The sequence below is a fragment of the Eubalaena glacialis genome, chromosome 5 (assembly GCF_028564815.1).
Source record: "Eubalaena glacialis isolate mEubGla1 chromosome 5, mEubGla1.1.hap2.+ XY, whole genome shotgun sequence".
Classification (NCBI taxonomy): domain Eukaryota; kingdom Metazoa; phylum Chordata; class Mammalia; order Artiodactyla; family Balaenidae; genus Eubalaena; species Eubalaena glacialis.
In genome coordinates, this window is record NC_083720.1 from 106,852,853 (window position 1) to 106,870,137 (window position 17,285).

The 17,285-nt window shown below is 36.3% G+C and overlaps 1 protein-coding gene across 9 annotated transcripts in view; it reads right to left on the minus strand.

The window, feature by feature from the left end:
- The window catches only part of WDFY3 (WD repeat and FYVE domain containing 3), a 273,492-nt gene that overhangs the window by 32,319 nt on the left and 223,888 nt on the right, over window positions 1–17,285 (minus strand). For all 9 annotated transcript variants that reach the window (XM_061192466.1, XM_061192464.1, XM_061192461.1 and 6 more), the window contains 8 exons: window positions 16,699–16,862; window positions 14,026–14,174; window positions 12,417–12,537; window positions 11,798–11,883; window positions 10,196–10,276; window positions 2,518–2,572; window positions 2,141–2,260; window positions 168–285 (listed from right to left, as the gene is read on the minus strand). In XM_061192466.1, coding sequence (XP_061048449.1) covers window positions 168–285; window positions 2,141–2,260; window positions 2,518–2,572; window positions 10,196–10,276; window positions 11,798–11,883; window positions 12,417–12,537; window positions 14,026–14,174; window positions 16,699–16,862 — 894 coding nt within the window. The remainder of the gene's footprint in view (window positions 1–167; window positions 286–2,140; window positions 2,261–2,517; window positions 2,573–10,195; window positions 10,277–11,797; window positions 11,884–12,416; window positions 12,538–14,025; window positions 14,175–16,698; window positions 16,863–17,285) is intronic.

The following is a 17,285-nucleotide window of genomic DNA, read 5'->3' on the forward strand; positions in this document are numbered from 1 at the left end:
CCTCATTCTTCTACTCTGATAGTTGTGTATAAGTGTGCATATGCAACATATATAGATATAATGATATATAAGCAATCTGGGGAAAGATGGAAGGGCGTCAGACCACTAAATAATGGCTTACTTTTGAAACTTGGGTACAAAGTCCCATGACAAGAAAAGTTACTTACCATTAGGATCTTCCCAGTCTTTATATCGCTTCTTATACTGAGCTAATCGTTCATCTGTCTGTGCTCCCATTGGCTTAGCCAGGTTTCTAAATGTCTTGGGATTAGTAAGATCTACCTCCTAAAATACAAAACGAAACCCAATTCCAAATTACTATACATCCTCTATTCTCACCAATGTAGACACAATGGCTATAGCAATGATGATCTGTAAATGTGCTAGTGTCTATGGGGTCACACCAGCAGAACTGGACTCCAAGGCAATGCCATGCACCTACTGGTTATCCATATTTTACAGACAGGCACATGGCAGTTTGTTAATTGGTTCGGCTTGAAGACAACTGTTTTGGAAATTAAGTGTTCACAGAGGAAGGCACTCAGGATCCAGGTTTGGAGATGAGGAATAAGAGGGAAAACCCTTCCCAGTCTTGGCAAGGGCACAGCAGGAGACTGTGGACACAAAAGCTCCAATTCATCTTTATCCTCTGTCACCCACATAACTGGAGGATCAAATCTCCTTTTTGTTCTCTTCCCCTCTCCCCCGTTTCACTCCAACTTCACTTCTGAGCATTTTCTTCCTAGAGGTGAAAGGGAAGTGAAATAAACTAGAGCACTCAGTAATTTGTTCACCTCCAAAAGACAACATCATACCAGATCAAGTGACTTCCAAATGAGATGGATTCTTTCAGTCTACCAGAGATTATTTTAAAAGCCCATTTCTAGCTGACCTAATTCATGTATTTAAAAGGAAACCAAAATTTACCTCCTGAGGGCTTTAAAAGTAGAAATTTGAAGTACATATCCATGGGATACGTAATTTGTGTCCTTTTTATAGGGCATCATGGCCCACCAATTTTGCCGACTTGTATTTTAAAAGTCTTGAACAGGAGAAACTGATCCACATTTACCAATATAAGTCAAGTTAGTATTTGTCCTCTGGAAATCTACATGCAAAATACCTTATTTATACTTTTTTTGGTTATTTCAACAAAGATTAAAGTATTTACTAAGTACCGGGCATTGCTCTAGAGCAGCGGTTCCCAACCTTTTTGGCACCAGGGACCGTTTTCATGGAAGACAATTTTTCCAAGGACCGGGGGTGGGAGGATGGTTTTGGGATGATTCAAGCGCATTACATTTATTGTGCACTTTACTTCTATTATTATTACATCAGCTCCACCTCAGATCATCAGGCATCAGATCCTGGGGGTTGGGGACCCCTGCTCTAGAGGTTGGGACTTAAGAGCTATGTAAGATAGTCTTTGTTTTTAAGGACCTCACAGTTGAGTACGGTCAGACAAAAATCATGACTACAACATGCTGTAAAAGAAAGCAGCATGATACAGCTACAAGGCAGTGTGGGAACAGAGGAAGAAGGAAGAGGAGAGAAAGGACACAAGGCTCCCCGGAGGTATACTGGAGTGTGTCCTGCAGGATGAAATACAGCTAGCCAGAGGAACCTGTCAGCGGGAGAGAAGATGTGCACGGGCATGGGGAGAAGTGCAGGCGGGGAGAGCAGCACACGCAGAGCTGCTGAGAGAGAATGGGGTAGCCCAGGACAGCGGTCCTCGAAGCACAGGAGGGATATCTACGTATCAGCTACTTTGTGAAGGGTGCTATACCGAGGTTTTAAGATTCTCTCCAAATTGTGATGATGATCTATGCAATAATTTAAAACTGAGGAACGACTCAATTAGATTTGTTCCTGCTGGCTGCAGTGTAGAGGACAGTGACATCCTCCAGTGGATACAAATTTATTAGCACTTTAGGAAATTCAATAGATATCGTGAATCCAAGAAGTTCATCAAGTATCCAAACTTTGTACAAGTCTAAGCTAAAGCTCTTCTCATCTTCTTGGGAGTAAGTGCCCGTTGAGAACTTAAACTATAAAGCATATAAATCATTTGAGCCACTGCAGTATCTTTTAATTACTTTCGAGAATGTGTTCCACTTTCACAAAATGATTTGAAATTTACCTCTGAGTCGTAATCTGCAAGGATCCAGGGGAAGACAGGATACTGCATGAGGTCATTATATGATCTGCCAGCCAAAGTGTTCAAGTGCATCAAATACTGAAAGTTGCTGATTTCACCTCTCTTGGGAAAGATAAATAGATTCATTTTAAAGCAATCAATTATTTCTGCTACATTCAATTTTAAAAATTTATATGCAAAATGAGGTAAAGGACAGTTTCTTGCAGATTTCAGAATAAAGCATTTTTTTCCCCAAAAACAAAAACAAAACTTTTTTTCTATGGTATATATTTTATAAATTATTAAAGTACTTTTAACTGTATGACTTATACCTTCTAGCTACAAATTACGAAGGAAGCTTACATTTTCATTGAACTTACCTCCCATCTCTGAGTCACAGACTTCTCTCCAACCAGAGTGCTAAGCAACCCAGATCTAAAAATGATAAATAATAAATTGTAGGCAACATAACTTTAAAAATCTGTGTAATTACAAAGCTGAAAATTTTAAGTCAATGGTCCACGAATTTTTCAAACTATGGAGGACAACCTATTAGTAGATCATGAAATCAGTTTAGGGGGTTGTGATCAGCATTTTGAATTATGAAATAACAGAATCAAATTGAAGAAAATAGAGAACATCGGAAGGCACTACATACAGGAAGGAAAAATATTTTCTGTGAATTTTATTGTAGTATTTGTAACAAGTTTGTGTGACTTGGGATGCAATGTAGTTATTTTTTACCGTGGGTTATAGAAACTGAGTTTGAAAAACATTGATCTAGTTCAACTTTCTAACCTTTACAATAATTTCTATATAAACTGATCTAAAGACATTAACTTGGAATAACTGATACGAGTATACAATATTTTGTACACAGTAGGTGCACAGTACATTTCCTAAAAGAGATGTTGAAAAAGTGAATGAAAATATTAATATTTTACGACAGGAAAGTCATTGCTGTTCAGAAAATTATAGAATTTTTTCTATAGCAGATTTTCTAGAATGCTATAAAACCTTAAGGTTATAATATTGATAATTATTAATCTGAAGACTGTGAGTTGATCACTGAACCAGTAGGAAAGCACTTTATATATTTTATTGTCTGAAAGGAAATTAAGAGATTTGTAAACCTTAGTTCATAAACATATCTAGGTCAAGGGTACAGATACCACTTTTCACTTCCAGATAAATTCTTCCCTTCAGGCAAATTGAACGTATAGGGTACTCTCCCTGGAAAAAGAGCTATGATCATTCCTCAACTTTGTAGGAAAGGGAACAATTGAAAAGAAGATTAAAGTTGGGAATGAATTCCTATTTCTTGCCTTTGAGTTTTCAACAGTTCTTCAAGAACTGCCAACTCAGCACAGACAGTAGTAAGAACAATGAAATAGCAAGCTGAAGATTATCTAGGCAGGCAAAAGTACTAGCAATTTGCTTACAAGTAGAAAAAAGGCTTAGTATGCTTTAAGGGAGCCTTTCACTTCCTATATTTATCTTAAAAGCAACACAAATGATTAGGAATAGAACATGTTTCTGAGGTTAACAAAAGCATATAAGCAGCATTTGTAAATCGTAGCTAAAGAAAAATAAAAGCAGTAAGTTAAAGAGAAATACACAAATTAATATATTTAGACACATACAGATTGAAATAAAATTTTATTTACAAATTACAGAATCCCCAGAAGTTTTAAGTTATTTTCCTGCATGTTGTAATAATTAATTTGTAGCCCCAAAGCACTGCTTCTTTTTTTCTTGAATTTTATTTATTTTTTTATACAGCAGGTTCTTATTAGTTATCTATTTTATACATATTAGTGTATATATGTCAATCCCAATCTCCCAATTCATCCCCCCCCAGCCCCCGCTCTGCCCTCTTGGTGTCCATATGTTTGTTCTCTACATCTGTGTCTCTTTCTGCTTTGCAAACTGGTTCATCTGTACCATTTTTCTAGATTCCACATATATGCGATAATATACAATATTTGTTTTTCTCTTTCTGACTTACTTCACTTTGTATGACCGTCTCTAGGTCCATCCACGTCTCTACAAATGACCCAATTTCGTTTCTTTTTATGGCTGAGTAATATTCCATTGTATATACGTACCACATCTTCTTTATCCATTCGTCTGTCAATGGGCATTTAGGTTGCTTCCATGTCTTGGCTATTGAAAATAGTGTGGCAATGAACACTGGGTGCATGTGTCTTTTTGAATTATGGTTTTCTCTGGGTATATGCCCAGTAGTGGGATTGCTGGGTCATATGGTAGTTCTATTTTCAGTCTTTTAAGGAACCTCCATACTGTTCTCCATAGTGGCTGTATCAATTTACATTCCCACCAACAGTGCAAGAGGGTTCTTTTTTCTCCACACCCTCTGCAGCTTTTCTTGTTTGTAGATCTTCTGATGATGCCCATTCTAACTGGTGTGAGGTGACACCTCATTGTAGTTTTGATTTGCATTTCTCTAATAATTAGTGATGTTGAGCAGCTTTTCATGTGTCTGTTGGCCATCTGTATGTCTTCTTTGGAGAAATGTCTATTTAGGTCTTCTGCCCAATTTTTTGATTGGGTTGTTCGTTTTTTTTAATATTGAGCTGCATGAGCTGCTTATATATTTTGGAGATTAATCCTTTGTCTGCAAATATTTTCTCCTATTCTAAGCATTGTCTTTTCATCTTGTTTACAGTTTCCTTTGCTGTACAAAAGCTTTTAAGTTTCATTAGGTCCCATTTGTTTATTTTTATTTTTATTTCCATTACTCTAGGAGGTGGGTCAAAAAAGATCTTGCTGTGATTTATGTCAAAGAGTGTTCTTCCTATGTTTTCCTCTATGAGTTTAATAGTGTCTGGTCTTACATTTAGGTCTTTAATCCATTTTGAGTTTATTTTTGTGTATGGTGTTAGGGAGTGTTCTAATTTCATTCTTTTACATGTAGCTGTCCAGTTTTCCCAGCACCACTTATTGAAGAGGCTGTCTTTTCTCCATTATATATTCTTGCCTCTTTTATCAAAGATAAGGTGACTGTATGTGCATAGGTTTATCTCTGGGCTTTCTATCCTGTTCCATTGATCTATATTTCTGTTTTTGTGCCAGTACCATACTGTCTTGATTACTGTGGCTTTGTAGTATACTCTGAGGTCAGGGAACCTGATTCCTCCAGCTCCATTTTGCATTCTCAAGATTGCTTTGGCTATTCGGGGTCTTTTGTGTTTTCATATAAATTGTGAATTTTTTTGTTCTAGTTCTGTGAAAAATGCCATTGGTAGTTTGATAGGGATTGCATTGAATCTGCAGGTTGCTTTGGGTAGTATAGTTATTTTCACAGTGTTGATTCTTCCAATCCAAGAACATGGTATATCTCTCCATCTGTTGGTGTCAGCTTTGATTTCTTTCATCAGTGTCTTATAGTTTTCTGAGTACAGGTCTTTTACCTCCTTAGGTAAGCTTATTCCTAGGTATTTTATTCTTTCTGTTGCAGTGGTGAATGGGATTGTTTCCTTAATTTCTCTTTCTGATCTTTTGTTGTTAAGTGTATAGGAATGCAAGAGATTTCTGTGCATTAATTTTGTATCCTGCAACTTTTACCAAATTAATTGATTCACTCTAGTAGTTTTCTGGTGGCATCTTTAGGATTCTCTATGTATGTATGTATTCTCATGTCATCTGCAAACAGTGACAGTTTTACTTCTTCTTTTCCAATCTGTATTCCTTTAATTTCTTTTCCTTCTCTGATTGCCATGGCTAGGACTTCCACAACGATGTTGAATAACAGTGGCGAGAGTGGACTTCCTTGTCTTATGCCTGATCTTAGATGAAATGCTTTCAGTTTTTCACCATTGAGAATGATGTTTGCTGTGGGTTTGTCATATATGGCCTTTATTAGGTTGAGGTAGGTTCCCTCTATCTGGAGAGTTTTTACCATAAATCGGTGTTGAATTTTGTCAAAAGCTTTTTCTGTGTCTATTGAGATGATCAAATGGTTTTTATTCTTCAATTTGTTAATACAGTGTATCACATTGATTGATTTGCATATATTGAAGAATTCTCACATCCCTGGGATAAATCCCATTTGATCATGGTGTATGGTCCTTTTAATGTATTGTTGGATTCTGTTTGCTAGTATTTTGTTAAGGATTTTTGCATCTATATTCATCAGTGACATTGGTCTATAATTTTCTTTTTTTGTAGTATCTTTGTCTGGTTTGGTATCAGGGTGATGGTGGTTTGAAGAATGAGTTTGGGAGTGTTCCTTCCTCTGCAATTTTTTGGAAGAGTTTGAGAAGGATGGGTGTTAGCTCTCCTCTAAATGTTTGATAGATTCGTCTGTAAAGCCATCTGGTCCTGGACTTTTGTTTGTTGGAAGATTTTTAATTACAGTTTCAATTTCATTACTTGTGATTGGTCTGTTCATATTTTCTATTTCTTCCTGGTTCAGTCTCGGAAGGTTATACCTTTCTAAGAATTTGTCCATTTCTTCCAGGTTGTCCATTTTAATGGCATACAGTTGTTTATAGCAGTCTCTTATGATGCTTTGTATTTCTGCGGTGTCCGTTGTAACTTCTCCTTTTTCATTTCTAATTTTATTGATTTGAGTCCTCTCCCTCTTTTTCCTGATGAGTCTGGCTAAAGATTTATCAATTTTGTTTATCGTCTCAAAGAACCAGCTTTTAGTTTTATTTATCTTTGCTATTGTTTTCTTTGTTTCTATTTCATTTATTGCTCCTCTGATCTTTATGATTTTTTTCCTTCTACTAACTTTGGGTTTTGTTGGTTCTTCTTTTTCTAGTTCCTTTAGGTGTAAGGTTAGATTGTTTATTTGAGATATTTCTTGTTTCTTGAGGTAGGACTGTATTGCTATAAACTTCCCTCTTAGAACTGCTTTTGCTGCATCCCATAGGTTTTGGATCATCATGTTTTTGTTGTCAGTGGACTCCAGGTATTTTTTGATTTCCTCTTTGATTTCTTCAGTGATCTCTTGGTTATTTAGTAATGTACTGTTTAGCCTCCATGTGTTTGTGTTGTTTATGTTTTTTTCCCTGTAATTTATTTCTAATCTCATAGCGTTGTGGTTGGAAAAATTGCTTGATATGATTTCAATTTTCTTAAATTTACCAAGGCTTGATTTGTGACCCAAGATGTGATCTATCCTGGAGAATGTTCCGTGTGCACTTGAGAAGAAAGTAATCTGCTGTTTTTGGATGGAATGTCCTACAAATATCGATTAAATCCATCTGGTCTGTTGTGTCATTTAAAGCTTGTGTTTCCTTATTAATTTTCTGTCTGGATGATCTGTCCATTGGTGTAAGTGAGGTGTTAAAGTCCCCCACTATTATTGTGTTACTGTCGATTTCCTCTTTTATAGCTGTTAGCAGTTGCCTTATGTATTGAGGTGCTCCTATATTGGGTGCATATAGATTTATAATTGTTACATCTTCTTCTTGTATTGATCCCTTGATCATTATGTAGTGTCCTTCCTTGTCTCTTGTAACATTCTCTATTTTAAAGTCTATTTTATCTGATATGAATATTGCTACTCCAGTTTTCTTTTGATTTCCATTTGCATGGAATATCTTTTTCCATCCCCTAACTTTCAGTCTGTATGTGTCCCTAGGTCTAAAGTGGGTCTCTTATAGACAGCATATATATGGGTCTTGCTTTTGTATCCATTCAGCAAGCCTGTGTCTTTTGGTTGGAGCATTTAATCCATTCACATTTAAGGTAATTATCGATATGTATGTTCCTATTATCATTTTCTTAATTGTTTTGCGTTTGTTTTTGTAGGTCCTTTTCTTCTCTTGTGTTTCCCACTTAGAGAAGTCCCTTTAGCATTTGTTGTAGAGCTGGTTTGGTGTCCTGAATTCTCTTAGCTTTTGCTTGTCTGTAAAGTTTTTGATTTCTCCGTTGAATCAGAATGAGATCCTTGCTGGGTAGAGTAATCTTGGTTGTAGGTTCTTCCCTTTCATCACTTTAAATATATCGTGCCACTCCCTTGTGGCTTGTAGAGTTTCTGCTGAGAAATCAGCTGTTAACCTTATGGGAGTTCTCTTGTATGTTATTTGTCATTTTTCCCTCGTTGCTTTTCGTAATTTTTCTTTGTCTTTAATTTTTGTCAATTTGATTACTATGTGTCTCGGTGTGTTTCTCCTTGGGTTTATCCCGCCCGGGACTCTCTGCGCTTCCTAGATTTGGGTGGCTATTTTCTTGCCCATGTTCGGGAAGTTTTCGATTATAATCTCTTCAAATATTTTCTTGGTTCCTTTCTCTCTCTTCTCCTTCTGGGACACCTACAATGCAAATGTTGATGCACTTAATGTTGTCCCAGAGGTCTCTTAGGCTGTCTTCATTTCTTTTCATTCTTTTCCCTTTATTCTGTTTCATGGCAGTGAATTCCACCATTCTGTCTTCCAGGTCACTTATCCATTCTTCTGCCTCAGTTATTCTGCTATTGATTCCTTCTAGTGTATTTTTCATTTCAGTTATTGTATTGTTCATCTCTGTTTGTCTGTTCTTTAATTCTTCTAGGTGTTTGTTCTTTAATTCTTCTAGGTCTTTGTTAAACATTTCTTGCATGTTCTCGATCTTTGCCGCCATTCTTTTTCCGAGGTCTTGGATCATCTTCACTATCATTATTCTGAATTCTTTTTCTGGAAGGTTGCCTAGCTCCACTTCATTTAGTTGTTTTTCTGGGGTTTTATCTTGTTCCTTCATGTGGCACATAGTCCTCTGCCTTTTCATTTTGTCTGTCTTTCTGTGAATGTGGTTTTCTTTCCACAGGCTGCAGGACTGTAGTTCTTCTTGCTTCTGCTGTCTACTGCTTCTTTTCTAATGGATTATAAAGGGCTACCAGTTCCTGAGTGCCTGAAAATGAAGCTGGGTATACAGATTCTTGAAATGGCTGTATCATCCAAAAGACTTCCTAAGATTAAAAGCAGCTGAAAAGAGCACAAAGGAACCACTGATAGGTTGGAACACACAAAAACAGAAGTTTATGTTTAAATGTAAGAAAAAAAAATTAAGAGAAAAACTTGGCAATTTACAACAAATATGACAAGCAAAGGGATAATATGCTATTACCGAAAAATCTCATACACATTGATAATCAGGACTCAGAGGAGATGTTAACTAGACTTACTGAGGTGGTTATTTCACAATATATACAAAATTGAATTATTATACTGCTCACCTAAAACTAATGTAATGTCAATTATATCTGGAAAAAAAAAAAAAAACTACAAAAAAAACCAAACCACCACCACCACCAATAAAGAACTCAGTGGGAAAAAATGGGCAAAAGTTACAGATAACTCATAAATGATAATTTTAAATGGCTAACAAATATATACAGAGCTCAAGAATTCTAATATGAAAAGAAATGTACATTTAAAAACAAAGCATCTTTAAAAATTGGTTAAAATGAAAAAGTAAATATAAAAAGCTGGTATCTATTGAGATAAGCAAACTTATCCACTATTGGTAGAATATAGATGTGTATAATTTTTATAGAAATCTAGTTGGTTTTGTATATTAAGAGTCTTAAAATTCATGACATTTTACTAAGGGGATTTTATCCTAAAAAAATAATGAGGTATCACATTTGCATTATTATAACAGGGAAACCTGATAAAGATGAAATATCCAAAAACAAGAGAATGCTTTATACATATGATGAAGGGCTAGTAAATAAAGGCAAAGTTTCTAAAGAATTTTTTAAAACCAGGAGGAAATATTTACATATAAGACTGAATAGAAGACGCAGAATAAAAATCTGTGTTTATAGTATGGACTCAATTGTGCACATAGGAATATATGCATGCTTAAAAGATTAAAGGGAATTGATCAAAATGTGATCAATTTGACACTGATCTGACATGAGCAATCATGCATACATTTTCTTTTTTTTTTTCTAGTTTTCAGTAGTTAAAATTTTTTTTGCAAACCCCTGGGGGTTGGGGTGGGGTGGGAGAACACTCATTAAAAGTATTAAATAATACTGTCCAGATATAAATGATCCAACTGCAGTATTAAACTATAATGTGCAAGAAGCAAGCAACCTACCCCTGCTCCACGCTTGTGTTTGGTCGTTGCCCAGACACAGACTCTGAACTGTCAGTTAGAGATGGCACTACAGCCAGAAACCTGGAAAATTTAAAAACAGTATAAAATTGGAAATGACGTTTCAGTCAGGATCTAATGGGAACTTACAAAAGCATGATTCATTTAGATCTTAATTGCTGCATTTACCCCTGCACTACTCAGTAAATGGCAGGCAAAGGGAATATACAATAATTAGAACATTCTGTAACAAAAAAGGGTAGGATGATGGCTTCCAAAGCCAAATATAAAGATCCATAGCAAAATCTGTCATTTTGGATTTTTACATATGCTGTCACATTACTTGAAGAAAAAGCCTGACACACTGATTCACAGGAATTAAGTCAACTTAATGATGTCCTAAAGAGTGATTAAAAGCTGAATATTCACATGACAGTCAGTAGTGCTAACAGCTAAACAAATGATAGGACAGAGACATCTCTAACAAATGAAAATATATACATGATAAGAACCTTTATGTGACACTATTATAATTTTTTTCAGAGTTGCTCATAATGTCAACATACATTTTTTAAGGGTAAAAAAGAATTGTGGGAAAATTCTTGGAATGAATGTGGACCTTGAACTTGGCATATACACAGACATTTCTCAGATAAAGACAATCTCATCTCCTTGCCACAGCTTCTAGTTGGGAAGAGCAGATAATTTACTAACACTGAAAACAGTATCACTTTTAGAAATTCATAAGATAGGTAACTAAAATTTCAGTCATTTACTTAGCTCTTCCCAATCAACATCCACAGGCACTTTATTTGAAGAACCTCCCTCATTTCCCTCGTGCTCACAGGTAAGTATTACTGTACTGCAATGATAAGCAATGTTGCTTGGTATTAGTCATTCCTCACTTGAAATACAAAACTTCCCTAATAGAGGGATTGCCAGGATCTACACCACTCTTCAAAGAATAAGAGTGCTCTCATATTATATTATGATAAGTTCATAAAAGCCTTACTATTCACATGCCCAACAGAAGTATTTTCAAGCACATGGACATATACTATTTTTCTTTTATAAGATAAAATTTAAACACGGTTTACCAAAAATGAAATATGGTTAGATTACATCAACTGCTTTACTTGGCTATGCTACTTTTTCAGGGATGAAGGTATCCAACTTCTCTTCCAAAGTCAGAAAAGTCTCATATGAATATAAATTCTAAGGAAACTCAGGCTCTGCATTCAATAGCAAGGTATGACACTGTCTTCTTTTTGGTAAATATGAAAGAAGCCTATTTTGAATCTGAAGTATTATTTTTTTAAGCTCCAGTTTCATCATCCTTTTACAGTTAGAGACATGGGACTTTATCACTAAGGTGGCTTTTGATGATATCTACTACAAGTTACCAGAAGGAAAAATGTGATTTCAAAATAGAATAGCATCAGAAGAATCACATTTCAAGAGGCTGGCAAAAATGAAACAAACATTTTCTTCAAAGAAGTTAATTCATGGATTTAACAGATTTTTTAAAAACTAGCTGAACTGGCAATGCTTTACCTCCCATTTCTTCCCATGACAGCATTATGAAGTATTCCTAATAAACAATACCTTTGATAGACTTTGTTTCTAATTCCTTTTTGAAAAGCAAGGAGGTAATTCCGTCCATCTCCAGAGAAAACTTCCACAGCAATAGGCTGAAGTGATCAGAGAGAAAAACATTAAGAAAAAACACAAATAGGGTTATATATTAACTTTTCCACTATGAATTTCTATAATGTTGAAGAAATTAACTTGTTGACTGAAGAACACTGTTACCGTCATGAATTCCCAGCAGATTAAATTACACAATAAACAGTGCCAGTTTGTTCTGCTCAATTTGTTTCTAAAATCTTTAACAGAATAATGGTAAAATAATTATAAAATTATAATTTTGTAAATTTATAGTGAGAATCCAATTTTTATATAAAAAGAAAATTATAATATGAATTTGGATAGCTATAGGGAAAGATGGATAACAAAATATCACTCAAAGTTTTAGGTTGTGTTTTTTTTTTTTTTTTTTTTTTAAGAAGGGGGATGTATTATAAAGTTATGCACCCATGTGACATGAGCTTGTCTATCATACAACCAAATCTAATACTCTAAGGAATAATGTGGATCCTATCATGTATACATCCTCTAAGTAAAGGAACCTGACAAAACGTTTATTACTACTATATCAACCCACCTGCAGGAGATACCTCCTTTTATGAACTTCCTTGATATCTTCATAGGCAAAAATGCTGCATGTTCTCTTGAGTTGACTGGGGCCTTGCCTGGCTCCTCTAGGGATAATTGGCTCATGCATACTATAGGCAGCCCAGAGAAAGGAGATAATAAAAACACAGCAAGAGATAAATTCACTGTTCAATAAAGAGTGTGTTATTTTCAACATGTGAAGAGAAGCAGGAATCGATATATCCGAATATTTAGTTCAAAAAAGACACACCTTTAAGAGAATAATTTGGTAGCTACTCAGTATACCCTTTGATGAATATAACTTAAAAAAAATCCTATTCATGCTGTCAGGGCTTATCTATCAGGCACAGCTGGCAAGTGCCAAGGCCTATATTCTTTTAGGGGGTCCAAGAAAATGTTTTAATTTCTTTTAAAATCAAAAGAAAAAACTGAACTTTTAGGTAGAAGAAAATGTTTTAATATATAATATGAATATATTCATCTTTAAACCAACACAGTCAGAAAAACATCATTTTAGATATCTTTATATGTAGGAAGAGGCCCGTAAAAGTCAATGTGGCCCTGACTGCTACTGAAAGTAATTATTTGAAATATCTCCTAGCAATGAAGATGACCATGTCCACATTCACAGTGCATGTTAGGTGTTCAAAATGTTAAAGGAAGAGAAGAGCGTGTTGATTTTCTAAGCCTTAAGCTTTTTCATCTCCCTTTGGGCTTTGTCTGTCTCTGGGTTTTCCATTACCCACTATCACGTCCATCATAGGGCTGGCAGAAGAAAAGGAAGATGGATAAACTCAGGCAGTTAATTCCTGCCTGTGCTTCAGTCACACTGCTTCTAGGGTACTCAGAGGACATGGATGCTCTTACGTTTGTTAGAGTATTATACAGCCACCTGCATTTTCTCTACAACTGTGTTTGCACTGAAATTTGAAAAAAAGAACAATTTACAAATTCAGAATAACTTTATAAATATATAGATTATAATACAAGGAACTTGTATTATATCTAGTGCTATTAATAAATAGCAATAAATTTTATTTAGTTTTCGTTTTGATAAATAAGGCAAACTTGTCTCTTATAGCCTTGAAATAACTATTACTCTGGTGAATATTCAATGATGGATGCACAAAAACTGAGAGATAACATTACTTGAAACACAATTTTTGCATTAAAAAAAACTATGTAGGACTTCTCTGGTGGCACAGTGGTTAAGAATCCATGTGCCAAGCAGGGGACGCGGGTTCGAGCCCTGGTCTGGGAAGATCCCACATGCCGCAGAGCAACTAAGCCCGTGCACCACAACTACTGAGCCTGTGCTCTAGAGCCTGCGAGCCACAACTACTGAGCCTGCGTGCCACGACTACTGAAGCCTGCGCACCTAGAGCCCGTGCTCCGCAACAAGAGAAGCCACCGCAGTGAGAAGCCTGCGCACCGCAACAAAGAGTAGCCCCCGCTCGCCGCAACTAGAGAAAGCCTGAGCGCAGCAATGAAGACCCAATGCAGCCAAAAAAAAAAAAGAAAAAAACCAAACAAACCCATGTAGATATATTGCTTTCTAAAGATAGCTGTACTTCGTGTCTCTTCATTCATTTACTTACTTTGGAGGTAAGGTTTCAATATCTCTTATTTCCCTGGTTGCTGTCATTGTAAATCCATCAATCACATAAAAATGCTCTTTACCAAAAAGAAGTAGCCCTTCACTGGTATCTAGGCCCTGGACTCGAGCACAGCGGTACATGTGTTGGATCTACAAAGAAAACCATAAACATTCATTAATATAGTTTTTAAAAATCAGGTAATTTCTTTTTTTGATATAAATGAAGCAAAATGTCTTTAAACATGGATTTAATGGGCGAACAAGATTTTATGAAGATGTCACTCTGTGATGGCATCCCCTGAGCTAAGCATATTAACCAGAGTTTAAGCATATTAAAAAGAATAGCTAAGATTGCAGTCTGAGTTGCAGTTGACTTCAGTAAAAGGAAACAACCATTACTCATATCCATCCACCCAATCCACTTATCCTAATATTCACTGAGTACTAACTCCGTGCCAGGCACATGTGTACTAGGCTCTACAGTCAATGAACAAGTTAGAAAAGGAAGGAGACAGACACAAACTTTGCAGGAAAGGGAATTGAGGCATACATGCGAGGAGATGAGGATTGTGCCCTGGGCCAGGCAGGATGATACAGTGAAAAAGGTATGCAGAGCCTGACAATCCTGAGTGAATTCCCAGTTCTGTTGTCTAACTATAGATTTGGTCAAATTTCTTAATGTTTCTGGGCTTCTGTGTCTTCATATAAGTTTCAAATATACTTCATTGGCTTGTCACGAGAGTTAGTGAGACATACATAATCATGTTAGGAATTGTTGGCTGTCTTCTCTTCCACATAGCTTACTTTCCTCTTTTTCCATAACAACCCCTGGAACTGGTGTTGTGGAATTTGTCTCTATTTGCTCTCCACTGGAGTCTGCCTGCCTGGCAGCCTGTTGTGCCATTGTAAAATGCCAAACTTGGCAGAAGTGGCATTTTCCTCACAGAAGGAAGGACTTGCTAAATCTCTCAATGTTAGCAGTGTTTTCTTTCCAACAGGCAGGATCTAGTCCTTAGTAAAAATTCTTTCTTGCTTACACTCAGTTCAACATGAATCAAGGAAAAAAAAATCAGCAATTAAATCAGAGTCAAACAAATGTCAAATAAATGTCAGTCTAAATACACCTCCTGCACTATTCAAATTTAAAGCAATTAGAGCAAAAACTGTACTCATGAGTTTAAAAAGTTTAAAAAATGACAGCATCAGAAAATAGATTTTCTAAAATATGCAAATGTAAGTTAATTTTCATCACCACATCTGAACTACTTCAATAATAAAAACTTAGAATGTTACAGGAGAAAAACTGACATACTTTTAAAATAACTCTATTGTAAGTATAATATACACACAGAAAAAAATGTTTATTTCATAATGCATAGCTTGATGAATTTTCAAATGCTTAAAATATGATGCAACCAGCATCCAGATCAAGAAACAGAACATTCCGAAGGCCCTAGAAGCCTCTCTTGTGCTTCCTTCAGATCTAATGTACTTTTATAGTTACATACTTTTTTTTCTTTTTATGTTTTCATTCAAGATTAATCAGGCCATATATTTGAACAGAATTAAAAAAATTAAACCCTAATTTCTAGTTACTATTTCTTAGTGGATAAGATTTCAAGTGTTATACCAAGATCTAATATAATAAGCAAAACAACCTTTAAAAAGGATACTCATTCAATTCATTCATTCCTTTACTCATTTATCCCTTTATTTATTCAACCAATCACTCCTTCATTCAAGGTTTACTGAGTTTCTATCAGGTGACTGGAACTGTGTAAGGCACTGGGATAGAAATAAGAAACAGTGCCTGCCTCAAAAGAGCTCACTATCTAGGTGAAGAGACAGACACAGGAACAAATAATAATAACATGATAAAATGAGTGATACCTTTAAGGCTTAATAAAAGCATAGAGGAGGGTGTCTAACTAAGCCTGAGCTGGCAAGACAGCGAAGGAAAGCTTTCTCTGTGTGAGCATTAAAGACATCCAGATAAATGATGTTGCATCAGATGGGAGTTACTAGGATAGAGGTTATGCAAGTGATGGAAAGAGGGGCATTTAGGCAGAGAACACAATGAGTAAAGTGCAGAGTAAAGAAATATCATGGATGTAGTGAACTGCAAGGCACAAAATGCAGGGGGCTCAGGCTACATGGCAGAGTCAGTAAAGTGAGCCTGGAGGGGTCGCAGGGTGTAAGAGGCTGAGAGAAACAGGAAGGCAAAGTAGTCTTCTGTGAATGAAGCACAGCAGGGGTTAAGTACAAGGCTGGGGATGATGGGCTAGTTGAAGTTGCTTGTGTGGTTACTGGAATTACAGAGGTATAGGAAAAAATACAGGGCCAAATTACTGAATGCGTTGTGTACATGGGTTTGAAACGAGAATTATGGCAAAAGTTGCAGCCTAATAAAGGGTTTAGAGGAAGACAGTGAACTAGGTGTCAACTGTTAATACTATATCTGATGCAACTTCTTGCTGTTCAGTGTGTTCAGAGAGGTCAGAAAACCCTACAGATGAAAGACGCAGAGTGCTGAACCCAAAAGGGCGCCTAATACTGATTTCACTGCAGAGGCTAAAATATTTATCTTTGGCTGCCAGATAAATACCCTTCAACTAGTCTTGTAAAATGGAAACAAACCACTTAATACAATCCCTCCTTTTCAGAAGTAAGGCACCTTTTCTCCCTCTTCTAATAGGCGCAGCAGGGTGGCGTTGTCCGTCTTCTCCTCCTCTTCTATAGAGCTACCCTCAGCAATCTGGTCTTGTAGCTGCTCCTGGGTCTCCTCATCTCCTCCATCAGGTGCAGATCGAGACCGTTTTAGAGGCGGCTTGACCAGTCCTGCAGGATAAGAGCCAAGAGGGTCATGTGGTCTTGCTGGGGTCATGTGGGAGCCATTTAGTCCCTCCTCTACATTTCCAATTTGAGAGAGTTCTGGAAGGTATGGGGAGGCAGCACAGTTCAGTGGTCAACAGCACAGGCTCTGGAGTTAAACAGCCGCATGACCTTGGAGTATTATTTGTCCCCTCTGAACCTCAGTTTCTCACCTATAAAACCGGGACAAGAATACTACCTATCATGGATACCAGGAGGATTGTTGGAGGACTAAATGAGGTAATTCATGTAAAGTGCTTAGTATCACGCATAATAAATAGTAAATTCTCAGTAAGTGTCAGATGATGATGATAAACAGAGGGCTTAGCATAATTAATGGTAAAAGTGGTGGTGCTAATGGGCAGATGTCATTGAGGGGATACCCTCAAT